Raw genomic sequence first — 24,019 nt, 5'->3', positions numbered from 1 at the left:
GAGAAGTGAGTTCTTCAAGAGCAAAAACCCTGTTTTGTTTACTGCTGGGTTTCTAGGGCCTGGCAATGTGTCTTGCCTCTAACAAGTGCTTGGGAATATTAAACAATGATCAATAACACAAGTATGGATTGAGCACCTACCACATACCATGCTCTGGGGTATAGATGATAAACCAAACAGATTAAAATGTTGGCTTCTGTAGGTCTTATATTCTAGCTGATTTTGTTAACATTTTAGTTTATCACTTGTATGAATAGATTAAAATACCCTTGGTGGAAAGTTTTCAGATAGGGAGACCCAGTCTTTCTGATACGACACCCAAGGCTACTTTCACTGGTTTCTATAATGAAGAATCAGTTCCCTTCTGCTTGTGAGGTATTACCAACACTGCAAATTAAAACAAACAACAGAAAAACTGCACTAGGAATCCTAAAAATGATGCTTGTTTCTAAAATTTCCTGCAATCATCGTTAAAGTTGTTGAATTCATGTAAATGTGATTTCAGTTAGAATTCTGAGAAACGTGCAAGCTTAAGACCTGAATATCTAGCTCTTGTGTGTACTCCAGGAGATGGGGATGGGCCAGTTCCTTCCAAGTAGCTTTGCAGAAGCATGGGTTTTCATTTGTCTTGGACAGTATCTACTTTTAGATACTAAAGGTGGTAAGAAGGGGCAGGCCAGGTGTTTCAGACCATGACATTTATGCAAATTTGGTTTTCTTCTTAAGGAAAAGAAGACAAAGTCACTAATAGAGATTAAGGATGGAGGCTTGGGAGAGTTTGTGTGAATGAGCTCCTTGGAGGTTAAGCCTCAGGAGCTTCCAATCAGATCTGCCTTTGGAAAGAATAAATATATGAGTGTTTTCCAGTGTCTAGTCCTTGTATTTCTTCTTGTGATAATGACCTGGTGGTCCTGAGTTTTACTTGCAACTTCCTGGTACCTCCTTACCTCAATATAAGTGCCTTTTATATAAATACATTATTCACTCATTTAAGGAAAATAAGTATTCATTTCAGGTAACATTATCTTCAATACAGTGGATTTTTTTTAATTGGAAATGAACCTTGAATCTCTTCTGCTCTAATTAGCCTATTTGCATTCATTCTTCATGATAGAGAGACAAGCCTGCATAGCAGATTTACTTATGCAGTGTGAGGAATGCAGGGTATCCTTCAGATGCATTTTTGTAAGACCTTGAACATAATGGGACACCCAAAAAATGTCTGCTGATTCAGTAAAAGGAAGACTGGATGCAATTTGGAATGCAGAGAATAGAGTTTTATGATTTGCAAGAGAAGGACTGTTGGCTGTAGATTCTTGCCTTTGATCATGAGAAAGAGGTGTAGAGAGACATTGATGTATGCTTGGATAAGAGTTAAGCAGTTCTCACTGAGCACACAACAAGTTTTATAAATGAACTGTTGTGATTGACTCTAAAGGTCGAGATAGGAGTATTGAGATGGAAGAGGAAGGGCAGGACCCCAGAGTTTGCTTGGATTCCATGCTGATAGAACTTCTTCCCTTTATGTTGGGGAAAGGAAAAGATAAGGCCCAGGATAGCCTGCCTCAGTGTGCCTCCAGCCGCCGAGCTTCTGGTGGCCGGCTTGCCTACTGCCTGCCCTCACCCTGTCTCAGAGGACACCCAGGTAAACGGTGGCCGATCCACACCTTGCAGCCGTAGAGAGAGCAGGTGTGTGTTCCTGTGCAGGCACAGACACCATGTGTGGCTTACTATTTAAGGATGCAGGCCAGCTCCTGCATGGGAGAAACTCCCAGCAAGCGGTTCCTGGGGGGATTCCCACAGGAATAGGATGCACTGCTTGAGAGTGTGGCTTAATCAGTGCAGTGAAAGGCAAAGGAGCGGCTGGAAGTGGGTTTGGACAGGTTGCCGTGGGCTAGGGCCATCTGAGACCCACTAAGCTCTGAACTCATCCGTTTTCCACTCTTTCAGAGGATTTTGGGACTCCACAAATTGAGGTGGGTCTGTTGAAGGGTGACTGTCCTCCCAGGGACACTGGGTGGCCTGTGTTCCTCCTGGGTCCATCTTGATTTTCCATCTCCTTTGTTGGGCATTTTCATGGATGCCAGGCTAATGTGACCATGGTCTTCTCTGCTTTGGGCACCACTAAAGTGTGACTTGCATCTGTCTCGCCAAATGTCACTTCCTCCAGGGCTTCTGCACTCTGCTTTTGATGCTGATGGGCCTGAGTTTCTTTGGCCCCTCCTGGGAATGCTTTCAGTGGTAGCAAGTCGGGGCACGCGGTGAGGCCTGGGATTTACAGGCAGGAATGGCGATTATGGTGAATAGGCTGCACCAAGCATCTCCTGCTTACCTGCCTGCCGCTGCCTTCCCCCTCCCTCCTTCTGTCCCTTTGTGAAGTCAGCACCTGTTTACCCTGCCTTAACACTGCAAGGATAATGACACGTTTTTACTTGAGCAGGCGCAGTGTGCAGGCCCTTTATGAGGGCCTTGCCCGTGCAGGGGGACCACTCACCGGATCCTCACACGGGCTCGGTGGAGGCGTAACAGTGTCTCCATCCCAGGGGCACCTGGTCCTGCGGTGAGGCCGGACGGGGCTCCGGAAGGCGGTTGTTGCCGCAGCCGGGCAAGGTCTCCGGGCTGTCGTGGCTCTGAGGCCGCGAGGCAGCTGCAGACGTCCTGGCGGGGCAGGCAGGGGGGTGGTCGCGAGGGGGAGACGGGAAAGCGGCGGGGTGACTGGGGCCGCCGTGCTTGCCCTGCCGCCCTTCGGGGAGCTGCTCTCGGGCCGGCAGCCCGGAGGCAGGAGGGCGGTGGGGAAAGGATGCCCACGGAACTCCCGTGGTCGGTTTTGAGCGTTGAGACGTCCTCCGTGGCTCAGGGGCGGACAGGAATTGGGGGGGGTCGCCGCACGGACGCTGCCGGACGCTGCCCCACGAGGCGGCCCGCCCCGCAGTCAGCCCACCGGCCGCGCAGGTGCAGGCGCTGGGAGTTCAGGTCCTTCCCACCGCCCCAGGCTCCGGGCCCGGAGGGAGGCCGTGGGGCCCTGTGCGGCGGGGTGGGGCGGGCAGCCGCTGCAGCTTCCTGCCCCGAGCCTGGTTCTCTCGGGCCCTCCCCGGGAGCGCCTGCAAAGCTTCGCGGCCTTTCCTGCAGCCGGAGCCTTGGTGAGTGACCAAAGCCCCTGCGGAGGAAGGAAACCCAAAGCCCAGGGTGGCCCCCACCCCCGGCACTCCCCCCACCTGGGGAGCTCCTGCCCCTCTGGCTCCTTCCGCTTCCCAAGCACCTGCGTGTGGCCTTTGCACTTGCTGTTCCCTCCTCCTGGGTCACCGTTCCTCCAGAAATTCTCGCGGCTCACCCCCTGCTCCCTTAAGATCGCTGCTGAGACGTGACCTCAGGGGCTAGCCTCCCCGCCCCCTTCATGCGAGCACCCCTGCTTCTGTGTCCTTCTCTGAACGTCCTTGGCCGCCCAACACCTGACGTGGCCATGATCCACCCCCTTACCTGCTGGCGGCCGGCCCCCCACACTGGGCTTGAGCCTCCCGAGGGCCGGGCTGTGGGTTCTGAGCGTGCCTGCGTGTGGGAGGTGCTCGGTAAGTGTGCACTGAGTGAGTGAGTGCATGCACTCGGCCGCGGGGGACACCCGCCAGCAAGGCGGGAGGCAGAGGGCCGCCCGCTTGTGTGGCGAGCGCCTGGCCCAGGCCACCGCTCACGGCCCGCAGGAGACCCTCAGCCACGGGTCCACGCAGCTGCCCCCGCTCCACGGCAGGCCTCTTGTGAGGCTCTGAGGCAGGCTCGCTTTGCCCCAGAGAATCCTCACGATTCAGGGGCGGGGGCTCAAAGTGGTCCCAAACCTCCTTTGTATCTTTCATAATCTCTGTAATGGGCCTGCTGATTTTATGTCCCCTTTGTCCTTGGCGATCAGCCTGTGGGAGCAGGAGCTGAGGTTCTGAGCCTGGCAGAAGCCTGCTGGGCCAGGTCTGTCTGCGAGAGAATTCTGCGTGAGCCAGGGTGGCATTATCCTTGTTTCTACCGATGCCTGCATTCTGAACACTCAGACTCTGGTCTCATATGGGGCATTGGCTCCACAAGGACAGACCAATGGCACCATGTTTTGCCGTAACCCAGACGTGAATTCGGTACAGTATCTTTGAGCAGCAGCTACCTGTGATGAGAACGTTTTTCTGAAAATTTCCGTCTTAACACGTTCGCTCTCAAGTCCTATGCGTCGTCATCAGGGACACGCATGGAACCCTGGTCCAGAGGCTGTTTTGGGGGGCAGCACTTGGGCTCTGAGGAAGAAGGTCCTCAGCGCAGACATGGTTACTGTGAGGTCATCTGCGGAAGCCCTGCCCACTGCCCTGAACCTTCCTGCAAGGGAACAGCCACATGCATTTACCTGGGGAGGTTCAGGGGACAGAACCACTCTGGCAGGTGGTGAAGGGAAAGGCGTAGCTGCTGTCTCCATTGTGAGGCATTCAATCATCTTAATTTCATAATGAAGATAGGCACGGCAAAGCAGGAAAATTCCTAAAAATCGTCAGCTGGTTGATGGCATCGCTGTCTAAATGTGTCTCTGAAGAGAAAGACAGGGGCTGAGGATAATTTCCTGTGCTTCATTACTGCCAGGGGACGTTATGAGCCAGGTAAGAGACGAGTGTAAGTCATGTGTCCGCAGAGCATAATGAAGGGGCTTGAAAACAGCTGCATGATGATAAACAGCATAGTTTTGCTGAACACATTAAAGAACCCTCCGCACAACTTTTGTCATCATGCAAACAAATAAGCTTTTGTCCTGCTTCAAGGTCAGCAAAACCTCAGGCTTCCTGTCGGAGTGTAAATACATTTATTTTAAGGCAAAAGGTTAATCTTTCACCAGTGCCACTGCATTCCATAGAAGAAGGCCCTCCCTTTAGGGATAGCCACACACATTCAGGTCAGGGTGGGGGCGAGGCTGTAGGACAGACATCGCTAGACCCCCCAGGAGCGAGGCCCACTCAGGAGTGAACTCAGAAGTCTGTATGGACCCATGGAACCCACTAAGCCACTTATGGACTGAGTCCTTCAGAAGACCAGTGTTGTCTAGGAGCACTCGATTGGCATGCATCTGTCAAGCACCGACTGCATACGCAATATCTGGACATGCCCTATGGGCACAGTCCTGGCCCCAAGGACTTTAGAAGTGTGCTTGGTGGAGATGGCCATGTAGTCTTGGATGTTCTGATGGACTCAGCCGAGCCAGCCCTTGGGCTCAGCTTAGCTAGCTGTCACCATCTACTTCCCACCTCGGGCACCCCCACCTCGTCTGCCGCACATCCTGCTCCTTCCCATGGTGGCGCTGGGATTCCAGAGAGCCGACTGCCGTGGGAGGTGCTGGCCCAGAGTGGAAGGCTGGGCTCACGGTGCTCAGTGGAAGCTACTGTGAAACAGTCCATTGTTTCTTAATGAAGAAAATTGCTACCCTGCTTTCTCTTCCTTTCCTTCCCTGACTCAGTTTATTACAGCAATCAGGACATTTAGATTACCCAGTATTAGCAGCAATTTGTTCTTTGGGGTAGTATAATTAATCTCTAGTTTTAATAAAATGAATATTTTAATGATTGTGTACCAAGTTACATGAAATCATAAAAATAAAACAAATTAGTATTTCTAAACTGATGCACAGAGCTAAGTGAATTTGCCACCGTCTCATCATTGAATAAGTCATGCGTCCTTGTCTTGTATGGTCTACAAGGCTGAGGCAGGGAGAGCCAAATCCATGCTCCTGTTCTGTGCATGCCTCCCCCAGAAGGTGACTCCTTCCGTGATTAGGTATTTGGGCTTCTTCTGTCCAGTTGGGGGATGGGGTTCTCATTCATATTGCCCTGGTGGGATCCAGTGAACATTCTGAGCTCCCATCATCCCATGTCCCTGCTAGAAACACACGTCAAAGCTATACCTTTTGCTCTTCAGCTCCTTGGGAGGAGCCCCAGAGGGTCCCCATGGCTGGGAGGAGAAGGAGCTGAATTAATCCTGGCTGGAGGCCCCTTCAGTGCCAAGAGCCAGGAAGCGTGGACACCTTTCATCATATGGTCAGGGGACAGTGACCTGGAGGGATCGTCAGTCATGGGGTGCGGGGCTCAGAGCAGCACCGTGGGATCTTCAAGGTCTGCGCCCACAGCTGTGGGCTCAACTCTGAGACCCTGAGTCTACCCAACTTCACCCAAGATAACAATTCAGAAGGGGGCCGTCTGGGGAATGTGGATGGACGCTCTGTCATTTCCACATTCACCACAGCTGGTAAGTGTCCATACGAAGAGACAAAATGCCACCAGCTCTGACGTAGCTCCTTGGGAAAAGCTCATCACATGAAGACACAGCCCATCACCATCTTGCTGAAAGGATGTCCTCATTCCTGGGAGTGGGGTGTCCGGGCTCTCAGGGGCCAGGAAGGGAGACAGCATCTGGACTCTTGACGCCAAGCCCGGCAGCCCTCCCGTCTGCCCACCGCAGACCCCAGACTCACCTCCAAGAACGTCACCCATGTGCACCGTGTGCCTGAAGTCACTGCTCTGATCAAACAGTTGTTTTTGCAGAAATAATTACCATTGGGTAGATACATTGCCTGAAGGATTTCCACCAGAGCTGAAATCATTTGCTAAATAGACATAATAAACTAATGATTGTTTATTTTTTGAATATGTGCTTCAGCACAGAGAAGGGAGTGGCTGGTGTTTGTCAGCGGAGGTTTCCTTCCCAGCAGAGGACCCGTCAGCCGTCCCGTCATTCACGCGTCCCCCTCTGCCATCCTGGACGCCTGCAGGTCTTCGCCTCCACGGGGGCGTTCTCCCAGACAGACAGGGTGTGCGCGGCCTTCCTCCTGCTCTTCTCAGAAGACGCAGAAGCCAAACCGCTAGCCTGTGTCTGTTCTGCACCCCACTGCTGGTTCGAATCCCCAGCTTAGTGTTTGGTGATGCTCTGAGGCCAGAGCAGCCCTGGGAGGCTGAGCATCCCTGCATGAGTGGGGGGGCTGGGCGCAGAGGCCTGGACCAGGGCTGCGTCCTTTCTGGCACCTCCTGTCCCCCGCGGTGGCTGAGGGCCTCCTCCAGGCGGAGAGCACGCCTGGACAGGGGCAGGAGACCCAGGGGAGCCAGGACAGACAGCACTGTCCAAACCTGGAGCCTGCGCTGATGCTGGGCGGTTCTAGAGTCCCCGACTGTCCCGCCATCCCCGTTCCCATGGCCACCAGCCTTTCTCTTGTTTTCTCGCTGAATCCTGAGAAAAGCAAAATCCAGCTGCTGGCTGGGTTCCCGTTTGGGCAGGCGGGCTCTGGGAGGATATGATTGCAGTGTGCCTGTGAGCACAGCCCCCCACCTGAGCCTGCCTGCCCTCTGGGGTCGCCGAGGCCGATGGAGGTGAGACGGGCCAGCGTGGGGGTCAGGACCACAGGCCCCCCGTGGGCTTGGTGAGCAAAGGAGGAAGGCCTCCTGCCGTGGTCCACCGGGCGTCTCAGACTGGAGGCGGCGCATGTCCGGCCAGTGAGGCGCCTGCCCTGCGGGGGGTTCGCACCTGACTCGAGTTCGGGGCTGTCATGCTCCCTGAGCCCCACTCTCCTGCTACGGAAGACAATAGTTCTCCTCCACAGGGCTGCTAGACGGATTACTCAGAATAAAACCTGTAAGCAGAGCTCTTTTGCAAGTTGGGAATCAGAGGAGGGGGGAGAGGACGGGAAAGGTGATCAAACTGCAGCCCCAGGGCTCCGGGGCGAGGCTCTGGCCCGCAGGGCGCCCCTCCAGCTGCTGGCCTGCACTCTCTCCTCCTCCCATCTTCAAGGGAAGCTCACGGCTAATTACGGTTTTGCTTAAAACATTGATTTTTTTATAAGTAATCCTTATGGGATAGCATTTCTGGCTTATCTCTTAGCTGGCTTAGCAGTTTTTTTTTGGCTGGACCTCTTATCTCACTGTTTATTTACTCCACTGAGGGATTCTCTGCAGTCCTTTGGGGAAAGCAAGTTATGATAATTCTTAACAGTCGACACAATTTATTGAGTGCCTGCTCGTCTTCCAAGACAGGGCTCTGGAGGCACCCCTGGGGGAGCAGCTGGGGTGCCCGGGCTCTCACTGGCTCCGCACACCTCCCTGGCGTCCTTGGGCGGCGCTGCTCTGTTTGCCTAGGTGTCTCCTTTCATGTCATCTCCCGGTCCCAAGCTGGGCGCAGTCTGCCAGGTAGAGTTGCTGGAATTTGCCTGCCCAAGGTGTGCGGGGAAGGAAACAGAAGAGGAAAACACGAGGCGGCCAACAACTTCCTTCCCAAGCTGGGCTCCCCAAATTTTATTATTGTGCGCTCATCTGTAGCACCAGGTCCCAAAGTGTGTTCTGCTCATTCGCACACATGCACAGTGCGCCTGGGCTCACATGTGCCCTTGGCGTGCGGGGGTGTGGGTGCAAGGTTCTGCTCCCACTCTAGGCACCTGGGTGCGATGTTAGCACAGCGCACCCCACTGCGGCCTGGAGCCTGGCAGAACCTGCAGCAAGAAGACCGGGGCACCTTCCATCTCGTCCACCAATTATGAGCCACACTTTGTGGCTGTTGGTAATGAACGTCCTGACTTCACTGATGTTGTTCAGTGGATTTTGTGAACTAACTGGAGAGGGTTGCCTTTTTGTACGTAGGTTCAGAGCTACGAATGAATTCAAAGCAGGTTAAAATGAATTCAAAGCAGGTTAAAAACTGTCTTTCCAGGCTTTTTTTTTAAAAAAAAGAGTAGATAAGGTATCCTTCTCTATTTTCCTTTTCAGCTGACTCATTATTTTTTTCCGGTTTTATTGAGAAGCCATTGACATACATCACTGTGTGAGCGTAAGGCATACAGCACGTTGGCTGGATTTATGTCCTTTGTGAAACGGTCACCACAGTAGGTCCGGCTAACATCCATCTGCTTGTATAGAGAGGATACAAAGAAAAGAAAGAAGGAGAAGTGTTTTTCTGTGTGATGAGAACTCTCAGGATTTCTTTTAACCACGTTCCTATGAATCCCTGGGCGATGTGAACCGCAGGTGTCCCCCAGTGTGGGTGACGTCCTCAGCACTGTCTTTAGACCTGGAAGTTTTCCCCTGGACACCTCGCTCCCCCTCCCCCTCCTCACAAGCTCTGCCTCTGGGAGCCACAGGGCTGATCTCTTTCTGTTTGGGTTTTTGTTTTTATTATTGTATTTCTTTTAAGATTCCACATATCAGTGGAATCATGTGTGTTTATCTTTCTCTGTCTGACTTATCTCACTTAGAATAATGCCTTCAGAGTCCATCCATGTTGTCACAGACGGTAAGATTTCCTGAGTTTTATGACTGAATAGCAGTCCATATATTCACACACGTTCTCCATCCATTCATCCATCGATGGACACGGTGTCTCCATGCCTTGGCTGTTGTGAATCAGGCTGTGCGCTGGGAGTGTAGATCTTTGGGTTAGTGTTTTCATTACCTGTGGATATAGTCACAGGAGTGGAATTGCTGGATCACATGGTTGCCCTATATTTAATGTTTTGGTGGATCTTCCATGCTGTCCACCGCGGCTGCCCCTGTCTGCACTCTCCGTTTCCTCCACATCCTCGCCAACATCTGTCGCCTCATCTTTGGGGTGACGGCCATTCTCACAGGTGTGGGGCGATCCCTCATCGAGGTTTTGATTTGCATTTCCTGGATGAGGAGTGGAGCGGAGCACCAGTTCACCTACCTGTTGGCCTTTCATGCATCTTCTGCGGAGAAACTTCTGTTGAGGTCCTTTGCCTGTTTTTAAATTGGATTATTTGTGTTTTTTTGCTATTGAGCTGTAGGGGTTCTTTATATATTTTGGATATTAGCCCTTTATCGGATATATGGTTTGCAAATATATATTTCTCCCATTCTGCCGGTTGCCTTTTCACCTTGTTGATGGTTTCCTTTGCTGTGCAGAAGCTGTTTGGTTTGATGTCCCGCTTGTCGATTTTGTTTTCATTGTTTGTGTGCTTTAGGTGTAATTTCAAAAAAAATCATTACCAAGACCCACGTCAGGGAGCTTTGTTTCCATGTTTTCTTCTAGCTTCACAGTTTCGGGTCTTACGTTTCAGTCTTTAATCCATTCTGAGTTAATTCCTGTGAGTGGTATAAGACGAGGGTCCCGTTTCATCTATCCAGTTATCCCAGCACCGTTTAAGATGTCTTTTCTCCACTGAGTGTTCTTAGCTCCCTTTGGAGATACTAGTCGACCATATATGACTGGGTTCATTTCTGGGCTCTTGATTCTGTTCTGTTGCCTGATTTGTCTGTTTTTATGCCAGTACCACACTGTTTTGGTGATTATAGCTTCATAATAGACTTGAAATCAGGAAGTGACATATTATTTTTGACAAAATCACATGATAATAAACATGTCCCTGTACGTCCATCTACAAAACGCTCTTGCCTTGGCATCTGCTTCTTTTAAAACACCAGTAATTGCTTTGTCATTTATTGCTAAAAGGTCATCCTCATTTTGAACAGCAGGTCGGGATTATTAGACAAATCCAACAGGCAGCATGTCACTGAGGTCATGGAACTTGGCGGTGTGTCTCACCAGCGGGTCTGTCTCCAAACAGCACAGACTGGTGGCTGAACCCCAGTGAACACACCCGCGCGAGATCATATAAATGTGTAGATCCTGAGGGAGAGAAGCCGAATTTAATAAGAGACATTTGTGGAGGGCTGTTAGGGTGTGTTGGCTTTCACAAAACTACCTCATTAAACTGACACATGCACACCCCAAAATACTCACACTGTCTTGACCCTGAACATCTATCCCAGAGAAATAAATGCAGAAATGAATGTTTTTGCAAACCGTTGTTTATTATGTTTATTTATAATAGGAGGCGACACCTGTTATGATGGGGGATCGTAGTGAATATGGCAAATTTGTGTGACAGCTGTATTTCCTGGAATACTAGGCTCTGATTAGTAATTGGACTGGGTAGGCCATTTAATGATAAGGGAAGTGTTTATTTTTTTATTTTTATTTTTATTTTTTTTAAAGATTTTATTTATTTAACTGACAGAGAGACAGCGAGAGAAGGAACACAAGCAGGGGGAGCCGGAGAGGGAGAAGCAGGCTTCCTGCTGAGCAGGGAGCCCAATGCGGGGTTCGATCCCAGGACTCTGGGATCATGACTTGAGCTGAAGGCAGACGCTTAACGACTGAGCCACCCAGGCGCCCTGAAGTGTTTATTGTTTAACACCGCCTGAAAAAGCTGTTCTTGCCATCTGAGGGGGACACCGTGCAGCCAGACTGTGCCCCCAGGAAATGGGTTTGCTGCACGACAAATGATCAGCTGTGATCAGCTGGGGAGTCTGCAGGGACATTTTTGCATACTTATTCAGTCTGTTTTATAAATTTTCTATAATGGGTTTTTATTATCAAGTAAGATGATATATTTAGAATAGTGGGTTTTGTTTTTTGTTTTTTCCTGACTGCCAATGTGTGTGTGACAACAAGGACATGCTCCCATACACCGGCCAGAATCCGGAATGTTGACATCAGATGCTGGCGAGCCTGAGGAGCTGTGGGAGTGCTCGTTCCTGGCTGCTGGGGATGCAACATGGTGCAGCCACTTTGACAGTCTGGCGGTTTCTTACAAAGCTAAATGTTGTCTTCCCATACGATCCAGCAGGCACATTCCTTGGTATTTACCCAAATAAAGAACTTGTGTCCAAACAAAAACATGCATGCACATGTTGATAACTGTTTTATTCATAATTGCAAAAACTTGGAAGCCGCCAAGATGCCCTTCAGTAGCTGAGTGGATGAGTGAGCTGTGGTCCCTCCAGATGATTGAATATTATTCAGTGATAAAAGGAAAGGACCTGTCTTGCCACAAAAAGACAGAGAGATTTCAATCACACATTGCTAAGTGCAAGAGGCCAGTCTGAAAAGGCTACGTAATGTCTGGTTCCAATTGTACGGCATCCTGGAAAAGGGGAAACCGTAGAGGCAGTAAGAAGATCTGTGGTTGTGGGGGGTGGGCCGGGAGGGGGATGAACAGGCAGGACACAGGATTTTAGCACAGTGAAGCTCTTCTGTATTCTGTATTCTGCGATGGGAATGCATGACCGTCTGTCTTTGGCAAAGCTCAGAGAATGCACACACAAACCACGAAGCTTGCTGTCCGGGGGGGCTTCAGTTAACCACCGTGTACCGGTGCCTGTTCGTCAGTGTGACGGGTGCACCGCAGTGATGCGAGACCGGAAGCTGGGGGGCCGGGCGCTCGGTGTGGCGGCGTTGTGCGAACTCTGTACTTTGTGCCCCCTTTTCCTGTACACTTCAAACTACTCCATAAAAATTAAGTTATAGTTTTAAAATTTGTATATGCCCATCAAAGGGGATTTGAGCACTGTGGAAAGACAAAAACAAAGACCAGATAGGATCTGGCAGAGTGTAGCCAGGACGCAGCTGGCCCCCTTCCCGTGTGTTGCCAACAAGGCAGCCACGGTGAGACACTGAAATGAAACTAGAGCGTGCTGCCCCTCTGCACCCCACCCTCCTGTCAGCCGCATGCCTCAGTGTGCCCGCAAGGCAGTCTCCTCCTGACCCCACACCCACGTTTCCTCATCTCTGCCCCTCCACTCCACCTCCCTGCTCGCCTTGCAGCTTCTGGAACACACTGGGTAGGCGCCTGCCTCGGGGCCTTTGCACTTCCCCACCTCTCCCTGGCCTGTTCTTACCTCTCGCCTCCTGCAGGCTGTCACCTACAAATTCTCTTCTCAGGGCAGACCTTCCTGACAACCCTGTATGAAGATGAAACCCACCTACCAATTCCCCATCCTTTTTCTTCCCCACTTTACTTTTCTGCATTGTGCCCATCAACCTATAAGACAAAGCAAATAAACAAGGGAAGTATATACCATGTGTCTTCCCTCCTTGGGAGGTGTGGTCCCTGAAGGCTGGCCTTCCGTCTGCTCGGTTCATTGCTCTGTCCCTAAGAGCTAGAACATGGTTGGCATCTAGTCAACCAAATCAGGAGCTGCTGACTGAATGACTATATGGTATAGAAATATAAATGATTTTGTAATTTGCTTTATTTACTGAACATATTGTGAGCCATCCCCTATGGCACCGAGCGCTCTCCCTTGTATGATTCTACTGTTCGGTGTCTCGTTGAGTGGACGCACCATTGTTAATACAAGCATCTGCCCTTTGCTGGCTTTTCTAGTTTCTCGCTATAAACTTTATCTTAAGGCATTGGGCATGTGGGTGAATTCTAGAAAGGGAAACATTAGATCAAAGTGGTAAACTATATGAACATTTTTAAAACATTTCCAAGTGGCTTTCCAGAACTTGCACCATCAATATAAGCTGGTACCTACAGAATATTTCTTAGAAACCATACTTATTTTAGGGACTGAAGATTCCTTAAAAAAAACCCAAAAAACAACTCTACAGAAAAGGCAGAGACGGAAGCAAACTTTCAAGTGTTTCCAATTATGCCAGGAAAGACAAGCCAAATTGCGAGTTCGGAGCCTGACTCCTCACAAGGGGCTGCCCAAGCCGATATGGGTATCAAGTTCCTCCTCTGCAGCGGCAGGTGGCAGCCACATCCTCAGGGGTCAGCGGAGCCTCCTGGGCTCTAGAGAACCCTCCCCACCCTGACCCACAGCTGCCTTCTCCTCTGAGCCCCCTCCGACCTTTATGAGCTCCTGTCTTGGTCCGCAGCCCCCGCTGTTCTGGGGATTTGTGTGCTTGTCACCACCATCCCCGGTTATATATGTACCACGTGGGCACCACAGCCAAGGAGCTGCTCTCTAAGGCACGCGTGTCCCCCGGTGACTAAGCTTTGTGCCTCACGGAACATCACATAGCGGTGTGCATGTGCTCTGTGCACAGTCAACATTTGGGCGGATTGAGAACCCATCCCATTTATTTCTGGGATACTGGCACCCAGCATGGGTTTCCGAGAAGCGGGTTAGTGCTGCCCTTGTTTCCTGGGTGATGATACGCTGTGTCATGTTATGGCAGCTGCCCCTGATGGACACCGGGCCTCCCCGTGCTGACCTCCCTGTCCCTGTTCTGCAGGTGGTTGTCACAACAGCCTGAAGCCTGTTGGCAGTAGCCCCGGGATTGCCATCACTGCCGCGGCCGCCATGGTGTCTGTGGACCCCGAGGGACTTGGGGGCCCATCCCCCTCCAGCGTGCAGCCCTGCCACTTCCTGACTCTGGCACCCATCACGATACCCCTGAGGACCGCCCCCTTCTCCGGTAAGCACAGGGCATGGGCTCTCCAAGCCTGGAGCTGGTTTGGAGCTCACAGCCTGCCTCCGGCTTTGGGGACCCCTGGATTCGTGTGCCGAGGGCACCCAGGGAGGGACATGCTGTGGGGGCTCATCTTCACACTACACAAATGGACCTCAACTCCATTGAAGAATGTCCTGCTAAGTCTACTTGGGTGTTTTCTGCCATGAAGTCAAGTTAGAAGTTTCTATTCGGAGAAGTGAGACTTCCCTTTACTAAGTGTTGAGGCAGAGTAACGTAGTCACTGAGAGTGTCAAGGTCCCCAGAGGTTTGTGGTTCCCTTACATGGAGCTCGGAAGGGAGCAAAGACAACAGAAACTAGATAAGCATCTAAGTTAATAAAACACAAAAAAGTGCAATGCTGGGACTCACGAAGTCACCCCCTCTGGGCTTGCCGGCTGGCTCGTTGTGAACGTGGGGGCAGGGATCTCAGGAAGTCCCTGATGCGCGTGGCTGACTGTGAGGGGCATGGATGGCCATGGAGGTCCTCGACTTCCTTTTAACGCATGGGTGTGCGCTTCTTCTGGGAAGTCTTCAGGGCAGACGTGGGGCTGGTAGACACTCTGGTACCCGAGTGGAGCTGCGATGCGTGTTCGGGGGGCTCCGCAGGGAGATGGAGAGACGCGGGTCTTGGACTGGTCCCAGCTCTATTGTCCATGTGTATTCACAGATGTTGGTGTGTGTCTTTTAATCGTGACCGGAAGGCCATGTGTCCGAGCCACTAGTGAACGTGAGCTTAGGTCCTTCCCTTAAGTGTAGCAAGAAAGCATGAATTTGAAATGACTTTTAGTAAGTACTCAGATCTTGAGAGCTGGTCCTACTGCTTCAGGGTTAGGTTTGCTTGTGATGTGATAAGACCTGAATAAAAATTCTGTGGGTTCTCATATTAATCCGATACTAGAATTCTAATGTTAGCATTAATATCATTGACTGCCAGGTTATCAGTAACAGGAAACGTCTCTAGGTTGTGAGACCCGTGCACACACACATCCAGGTTCTTGGGAGAAAGAGGAACAACCCATTTTCATTCTTCTCCTGTTTTGATTTGCTGATACTGTTTCTGGAAAATCAGATGTGGTCTTTGGCGTCTGTAGTTCACTATGGCTTGATAAATTAGTTGGTCAGTAGAACATTGTATTCTCAAGAACAAAATCTTATTTCTATTTCAGGCTGTTAGTGAACATGCATTTAGGGTGTGATGGGGAAATAAATAAAACACATAAATAATCTCTTGTGTGGAACATAATTTACAGCTATGTCAAGATTTCAGTTAAAATCCATCAGTCCATTGGCATTTATTAAGGATGACTTTCTGTTTTCTGAGAAAATTAATCTTAGAAGGAACCCAAACGCATGTACCCCAGGGTGGCTTTGTTTCCCATGCCTCCTATGATTTATAAAGTGACATAATAATTAGATGTCTTTCTCTGTTTGCATTTTATAAAGTGCTATAATCAAATTTGCCGTAATATGCATTCGGTTAGAGGATGACTGCGTCAACATGATCTGTCTTGTAGGTAACCACCGAAATGTGCCGTCAGGAAGGGGGTGGGGGGCGTCCAGAGGCAGCTTCTAAAACGGCCCCTGTGGTATTGATCCGAAAACCCGAAAACAAAAACCGATCGGGTGGGAATTGAGTAAGAGTGGGGGGGCTGGTCCAGATGCACAACCCCAGCCCGGGGAGCGGCCTCCGAGCTCTGTGCCCAGCTCTGGCACCCACAGTGACTGTGGTCCTACCCAGGGCACCCCTGCTAAGTGGGTCCTTTGGGCGATCCAACCACCTAGCAGTCTGTCCCTGGCAGTGTCCCATTGATGTCAGCAGAAGGTATCTGGGTGAGACTGGCCGTGCCTGTGATGAGCCCTTTCCAGAATTTCCTTGAAAACTTTCTGGGAACCATGGCTCGGAGAAGCCTGAGCAGATAGTTTGTCTCTCAGAGCTCGTTTTAACCAGTCAGTAGCTCCATAGAATGAGATTCGGTGAGATCGAGGAGTTGCCAGGGCCGATGAGCATTCTCGATGCTGGGAAATTCCTGCCACCTCTCGGAACAGGCTCCTGGAGGGGGACAGGGCTGGGAGAAGGGCTAGGTGGGGCTGAGACAGAATGACATCCCCGGCGAAGCAGATTTTACAGAACAAGAGAAACGCACCTGTCTGTGAAGTGTGCGCCATATTGAAATTGATTTATAAAAGCATGTGAGTTTTAATTTATCTACAGGTGAATAATCTTGTTTTTATTCAGAGAATTCACGTATTTGGTAAAGGAGCTGGACTATTTTATTTATGCCCTTGGCTTAGTCATGAAATCCAGGTAAGCGTAGAAGCCCTACAGGGTGTAGCTCTATGCTTCTCACCCGGGGGCAGATGGTTGGCGACAGCTGAAGACATTTTTTTGGTCGTCACAAGTTGGGGGGTTCTACTGGGATCTGGCGGGCAGAGGCCAGGAGACTGCCACACCCCCACAATGCCCGGGACGGCCCCCACGATGAGGAATTATCTGGCCCAAGATGTCAATAGTGCTTCTGCCGAGAAACCCTGGTTTATATTCTAGAACCCCCCTTAACAAGGTGTGGAAACCTCTGCTGGTGTGTGAATAAGCTCAGCGGGGAGCGTTAGTGATCCAGGAACGAAGGACCCAGAAGGAGATAGGCTTATCGCTGGAAAGAAGATCAGCCGGAAGAGCTACACTTAATTATATGCCTTTAACATGATTTAACGTTTCAAATAAGACACCGTATCTGAAGAGCCCCACGAGCTGGTCCACGTCAATCGTGAACTGGAGTCTTCCCTCCAGAGCGCTGCGGGCACACGCGGAGCTGGTCCTCACGTCCTCTTCCCTGGGACCCCGCAGACCGCCGTCTGTTCATGCGTCCGTCCCCTTCCCCGGCCTGTAGGTCGTGTGTGGCGGGGCTGTGTCTGCCTGTCCTCGCTCAGCCCGCGGCGGGCACCAGGCCGTGCTCCTTACGTCTGCACCTTGGGCAGTTTCCCCCGCGTGCGTGGCCAGACTCCATACCGTGCGACCGGTTCTGTCGTTCACACCATCTCTGCTGCTGATTCTCACACACCTGCTCCTGAGTCAGGGTGACATAGACGGGAGGGAAGGCGGAGCCAGGGCTGGGCCTGCAGATACGCCTGAGGGTCTGTGGCGGTGGCTGGAGGGCCGGCGGAGTGCGCGTCCTCCTGTCCTCCTGTCCGCTCTGTCCGTCGGCTTGCAGCTGGACGCACTTTGCCTTCGTTCCAAGGGCTCCTTTAAATGTTAGAACTCAGGCTAAAGAAGGAAGCGTTCGGAGAAAGACGGATCTTGTGCCGTATTTATTTCCTAGTGTCTAAGGAGACCCTGAGGTTTCGGGGGGACCCTGCAGCGTGCAGCAGAGGGTGGTTCTGCATGCTGCCCGGGCTCGCACCTGCGGCCTGCCCGCCGCGTCCCTGACCCCCTGGGGGTCACAGCGCCGCATGGCTCCAGCACTGCCCCGAGTTGAGAAAATAAATGAAGTGATTCTTCCTTTTTTTTTTTTAAGACTGATGGTAGCTCGTTTTAGGGATGCCTGGGTGGCTCAGTCGGTTAAGCCTCTGCCTTCGGCTCAGGTCATGATCCCAGGGTCCTGGGATCGAGCCCCGCATTGGGCTCCTGGCTCAGCAAGGAGCCTGCTTCTCCCTCTGCCTGACTCTGTCTCTTTCTCTCTCTCTGATAAATAAATAAAATCTTAAAAAAAAAAAAAAGACTGATGGTAGCTCGTTTTGAATCTTGGCCCCCATTTTGCAAGCATTCAAGTGAAAAAGGTAAAATATGAGTGATAGTTACGGCCACTCATAGAGTGGCTGATGGTCAAACACAATGATTAAAAAGTACCATCTGCCTGGGAAACCGTTTACCACCTGTTCTTTTGCTTCCAGAACTATTTAATGGTTTAAATTTTGCATTTTGTCCTGCCACCGAACAGCTGGGAAGTGACTATTCTTGTTTCTGTCGGGAGGTAACATCTGAGCTCCGCAACGAGCCAGGGACCTGCACGCCAGCGCCCTGCCACGCGGCCTGCCACGCGGCCTTCCGTGGCCGCGACTGCCCTCGTTAGCAACACCCACAGACGCCAGCATGGGTTCATAACAACAGTGACCCAGCCGCGGGGGAGGAAGGCTTTTCTCTTTTTATCCAGGAATTATTTCCTCCCCCACTGTAATCAAAAACGTCATCCTACATCTTCACACTTAGAGATTTTTCAGAGACAAAAATGCTTATAACAATGGAATCACTGACACCCCAAAGTGCCTGGGACTCAGCCGGCTTCTGTGAGGAAGGCATACGTGTCTCTAATACAGGGATCAAGCTGCTTTTCATAGAAAAGTTATTGGATTTAAACAAACAAACAAAAAGGCTTTGTATATAGTCTGTTTTCCACAGTGAACTCACGTTAAGGGGACAAGCTGCAATAGTCAGGCTGGCCTTTGGGCAGGGGAAGTGCAGATTTCCCTAAACGGAGATGCCAATGTGGGGATTGGCTCCCGCGGTGAGTCCTCCCTGAGAGCGAGCGCACGTGCTCTCGAGCGTCCATCTAGGAAAGGTCCTCCTCTGCCCTGTCTTCCCCCTGGCCGGCTCCCTTCCTGCCGCCTTCCCTGAGAAATGCCAGGCTCTCAGCTCCGGTGGCCGTCTGCACTGTTAGCTGCCATTCACTCTTTCTTTGAAAAGAAACCTCGGAAATCCATCACGCACACAAAAGCACGTATATGTTTATGCCGAGTATAAAGAACGCGGATACAATAGAACCCCCGATACCTCCGTCTGAGCCTGAGGAAGTGGACGTTTCCACACCCCCCGTGCTCCTAGGAGCCTCGACTCCTGACTACCCCAGGGATAATTACTCTCCTGAATGTGTGCGAATCACTGCTTTGCTGTGTTTTAGAAATATGCTTACCATATATGTATTGTCTCCAAACAATATACTGTGTAATTCAGGCTCTTTTGAATTTTACATAAATATCATAATCCATGCATTCTTGTGATTCTCTTTTTTTTGCTCAAAATGATGGTTTTGTTGTTGGTTGTTTTTTTAAGCCATCCCACTGAGGCTTGGAGTTGTAATGCAATCATGTGCCCTTGGTAAAACCTTCGTTCATTAGTGGGGATCCACACCATGCGTACCATGCGTCCTGTGTTCTGCTGCTGGTGGGCGTCTGGGCTGTTTCCTGAAATGCCAAGCATGGTGGTCCCCTCCTGCTGGTGTTCCGGGGCGGGGGCGTGTGCACAGGACCCTACAGTGCCCAACACCGCCTCTCTCAGTCATCCCAAACCCTCTCCTTGGATGGTAACTCGCCCAGCCTTATCTCCTGGGCCTGTTTCTCCCCTGAGTGCTATGTTGATGGATCCGGTTTCCCACTGGGCACCTGCTCTTTCTGATGGACGTCTCACACTGCACTTTCCTATAAAAGGAGTATTGATCCCCAGCCCACTGTCCTGCTCATAAAGCAGAACACGAGAACGTGTTCCTCCTGCAGCCTTCTGGGTAAACCCCCTTCTTCCCGAGGACCCCCCAGTCTGCCTGATTGGGGGCATCCCTGGCTCCTGTCTTTGCCTGATCCATCACATCCAGCCCGTCAGCCATCACCCCCCTGAAACCCACCCCCAAGTCCGCCTCCCTCGTTCTGGCCAGCACCACCTGCAGACCGTGGCTCCCGCATGCTGTCTCTCTGCTCCCATTGTGCCCTTTCGTATAAGCTGTTTTCCACGCAGGAGCCATGGGTCACTCCTCAGAAATGTATACCACACCAAGCCTTCCCCTGCTTAGGACTCCTGGGGTTGTCTCCGGGAGCTGGGAGCAAACCCCAGACTTCTACCCAGAGTCCCTGGGACCCACCGTTGTGACCCCAGCCGGTGCTTCGGCTGCTGCTTGCACCATCCCCCGCTTCCCCACCCTGCCTCAGGGCCTTTGCACTGGCCGCTGCCTCTGCCTTTAGCTCTACTCCCAGTGCACACATGCCAGTTATTCCTCCGTCACTGGGGCCTCGGCTCTGAGACCCGAGTCTCCCATTCTGCAGCACCTCTGGAGTAAACCCCGCCTCACCTGCTTATTTACTTGGTAGCATTGCTCATTGTCCAGAATTCTCTTTGGTGTCTGTTTCGGGCGTAGTGTGCCTTTACCCTCCCAACCCTGAATGTTGGCTCCAGGAGGTCAGGGCTTTCTGGGTCTTACTCGCCCTGAGTCGTTCCGAGGCTGGCACACGGGGCACCGCTGTCTCCAGGCACCTCTCTGCTGAATGAGGCCCAGCCATTAGCAGCGCTGTTGTTTAGGAGAGGTGACAGGCTGCTCTGAAGGTGTCCATCCCACACCCCACCGCCCCCAGCCTAACCCACAGGCTCGTGGCTCAGGGAACCTTCCACCCGCCCCAGACTTTCTCAGCAGAGTTGGGGACACAGAACTGGCTCCTGACATTGCTCATCAGCCCAGCATTGATGGTGAAGGACTTCTCAGGAATGGTCCTGCCCGAACTGTTACGTTCTTGCAAGACTGGAATTTCCCCGTACCCCAAAGTTTCACCCTGAAAAGGCTCCTGGACCCTGTTCAACCGATTCCATTCCTTAATGCTGGGAGCCAGGGTGGAAGGCTGGGCAGGTCCACCTTACCTACGTGCTGGTGCTGGGAAGGGTAGAGCCGGCTGGGACCCAGGGCCCCATCCAAAAGCCTTGCGTGTTTTTCTTATGCACCACCGGCCCTCTGCCCCTCCATCCCTCCCTCCCACCAGCCAGTCACACTCAGCAATAAAGCCACTGTGCTAAAATCAGTGATCAGGACTCTGGAGGTGGGGCCACAGGCACCATGGGGATGTCGACCAAATCCAGCCCTATGGCCGGGTCCCCCGGCACCGAGGGCCTTAATCCAGAGTCTGTGGCCAGCCCGGCAGAGGAGGGCTGCAAAGCCCCACTCACACACTCACAGGCTCACGCACAGCGTTGTGGGCCGTGGGAACCCTGCGGCGGGCCTGGTGGTCTTGCAAGGGATCCATCATTACCGGAGAGCCTGCAAGAGCTGTGAGAAAAATAGGCTGGTCTGAGACACAGGAGTGAGGCAAGAGCCACGTGGTGGTGGTTGCTTGAATGGAAAACATGCTCAGAGGAGGCTTGGCTGCTATAGTCACGGGCCCGAGCATTGTCTCAGTGTGCCTGTAACTGGCACCCCCAGCTCCTTCCTGGGCTGGGCCCCTTCAGTCCTTCTGTGACGACAGCACCGTTGGAAACAACGTCCATGGCTGGTGGCATCGAGGACGCGGGAAGGGACCCTGATGCACATCACTGCAGGTGGCTGGTCCAGGGGCACACCCAGAAGGATCTCTGGGCTAAGCTGCTTCGGTCTTAACTCTCAAGCAGACCTCTTTGGTGAGGAAATAAGATCAAAGCCACACAAACATTGTGCATAAAAAGTCGGTGCACCTAAGTCTAATTTATTTTAGGGATTTGGAAAGTGCCAGGAGAACAGCATTAAGTAAGATGTAGAGACAACACTTTACTGCTTATGCCCTTCTTTGTAAGTCACATTTCTGACAGTATGGCAGGTGCGTCTCCTCTGATTAAACCCCAGTAACAGCTTTTCCAGCGGCCAGATTTCCGGCACAACAGAGAAACTGAGGCATGCAGAGGACGGAAGTCCTCTGAGCACGTGGCTGGACAGCTGTGCCACGGTGCACGCTCTGTCCTGGCTCTGGGGGCGGCCGGGCAGACCTGAGTGGGACTGGAAGAGAGCAGAGGGGTGGTCGAGGCCCTGGGCTGGCCTGAGCGGCCTCTGCCTGTGGGACTGTGGTCACTGGGGCAGCTGGGGGCGGCAGGACCAGGTCGTCCTGAGGTGGGACGGGCACGAGACGGGAGGAAGGGCAGGCAAGGAGAGAATGGGGTAGACAAGTCGAGGTTTGCCCTCAGCGTGGACAGGCAGACCCCCAACGCTGGACCTGGGGGCAGGGCAGAGGTCCAGAGCACTGAGTTGTGTCAGTGTGGATGGTGGGAGACCCCTACGAGGGGGAGGGCTGCAGACCATGTTCTGCAGGAATCCCCAGGGCCCCCGTGCTCCGTGCTGTAATAATGAGCGGGATCCCCTCACGCGGGCCCACAGACTGTCAGCCCACTGACGCTGGAACACTCCAGAGAATTCCGGCCCAGCCTCGGCTCTCCGAGGCAAGAGCAGCTAGAGAGGGGGCTCATGCTGACCCTGAGATGCGGCAGCCGGGGAGGCCGTGCGGGGTCGGGGCACTCTGCACACTCGGGGTGGTCCTTGGTCACGAGACAAGTGTGCGCTGGGGAAGCTGTTTAGCAGAGAAAGATGCGTGCCGTTGAAACGCTCTGTCGATGTGAGGTTTTATAAATGTCCGCGACGAAGGGGATGTGCTCTCTCTCTCTCTACTCACCAGCAAGCACAACCGCTCATTTCCCTGCGAGTCAGCTAGATGCCTGGCGGCTCCCTTGTTGGGGAGGAGAGGTCCAGGGGCTGCCTCAGAGCAGGCCGTGAGCAAGCGCTCGTTCACCGTTTCAGCCCCTTCCCCGGAAGAGTCTAGGCACGGCTGTGCTCCGACGGGGTCGTGAACAACGTCCACGGCTCTCTCCCCGGGCTGCGGCTCCCAGGACTCTGGCGTGCTGGCCGTCTTTCCATGTGGGGGGACGGATGCTCCAGGGCCAGGCGGCAAGCAGCCTGCTGTGTGCTGAGTATTCCTCTGGGCCCAACGTTTCCGTTTTAAATGTTCCTGGTGGGTATTTGTGTGCCAAAAACAGTCAGAACCTGACCATAGTCTCATCCCATGGTGCTCTCCCTCCTGACCCTGTTGTAGATTATCACTGCCCTGCACACCTGGGTGCTGCATGTTTTCAGTTTAGTTCAGAATGAGGAACATGCTAGTTGGCTAGCTGGTCAGGGACCCCCATAGACCGTCGGTCCTGAGCTTGAGACAGAAGACTGTGACTTTCCCCGAGGCCACGTGAGTCCACAGGGTGACAGCATGACCTTGAGCTTAGCGCTCAGCCCATCAGCTCGTCTTGCTGGAGTCCAGCGGGAAGGCAGAGTGGCAGTGGGGTGAGCAAGGCGGCGCCTCTGCAGCCTGGGCCCCGGGCCGTGGACCGTGGCTCGGTGGGGACACGTTCTGCTGCGAGCGCCACTCATGCCCCTGGGAGCTCACCCCTTCTCTCGACCCTCGCCCTTTCCCTGCATTCCATTCACTGCAGGTGAATGATGGCGCAGGGCTGGCAGCCACGTGGAATCCCAGGCTCTCCCGGCACCGTGTCCCCGCGTGGTGCCAGACCATGGGCTGCAGGACCGCCCTCATGAGAAAGGGGGACCCTCAGAAAGGAGCGGGTACGTGGTGTTAGAACGACCACCTGACTTCTAACTGCTCCGCCTTCCACCTGCGCCCTCTTTCCATGGCCTTTCCTTTCGCCTCTGTTCACACCCCTCCCCCATTTCTGGAAGTCCAGTAGAGCAGTGACCTTGTCTGTGGCACCTGCCATGACCCTTCTCAGCTGCCGGAACCTTTCCAGCTCTTGGCCTCTTATCCTGTGCTCGCCCCTCACCTGGTAGCACGTTGTTGACAAGTCTGCGCTTCAACTCCCCGTGCCGAACGTCCACAGGGCGGGGTCCACGGCACTGCACCCCGCTGGGCGCTCAGCACGGCTCCTGAGCACTCGGCCACTGCTCCGAGGATTTCCCAGGCGGGAGTCTCCACTGGCCAAGTTAGCCTGGATCATGAAAATCATACCGCGTCCCAAGAATGTCCCTTCCCTGTTTATGCAGCATGTACAGAACGAGGT

At 52.6% G+C, this 24,019-nt stretch overlaps 1 protein-coding gene across 1 annotated transcript in view; it reads left to right on the top strand.

Annotated features, from left to right (window-relative positions):
• TCERG1L (transcription elongation regulator 1 like) overlaps window positions 1-24,019 on the top strand; it is a 174,526-nt gene that overhangs the window by 28,507 nt on the left and 122,000 nt on the right. Inside the window, exon 4 of the mRNA XM_064593550.1 lies at window positions 14,032-14,214. Within this exon, the coding sequence (XP_064449620.1) occupies window positions 14,032-14,214 (183 nt within the window). The remainder of the gene's footprint in view (window positions 1-14,031; window positions 14,215-24,019) is intronic.

This window comes from Mirounga angustirostris, unplaced genomic scaffold (genome assembly GCF_029215605.1).
Source record: "Mirounga angustirostris isolate CCGP_5_RB_7025 unplaced genomic scaffold, mMirAng1.0.hap1 SCAF_6, whole genome shotgun sequence".
Taxonomy (NCBI): Eukaryota; Metazoa; Chordata; class Mammalia; order Carnivora; family Phocidae; genus Mirounga; species Mirounga angustirostris.
This window is presented reverse-complemented; position numbering and strand designations above follow the sequence as displayed.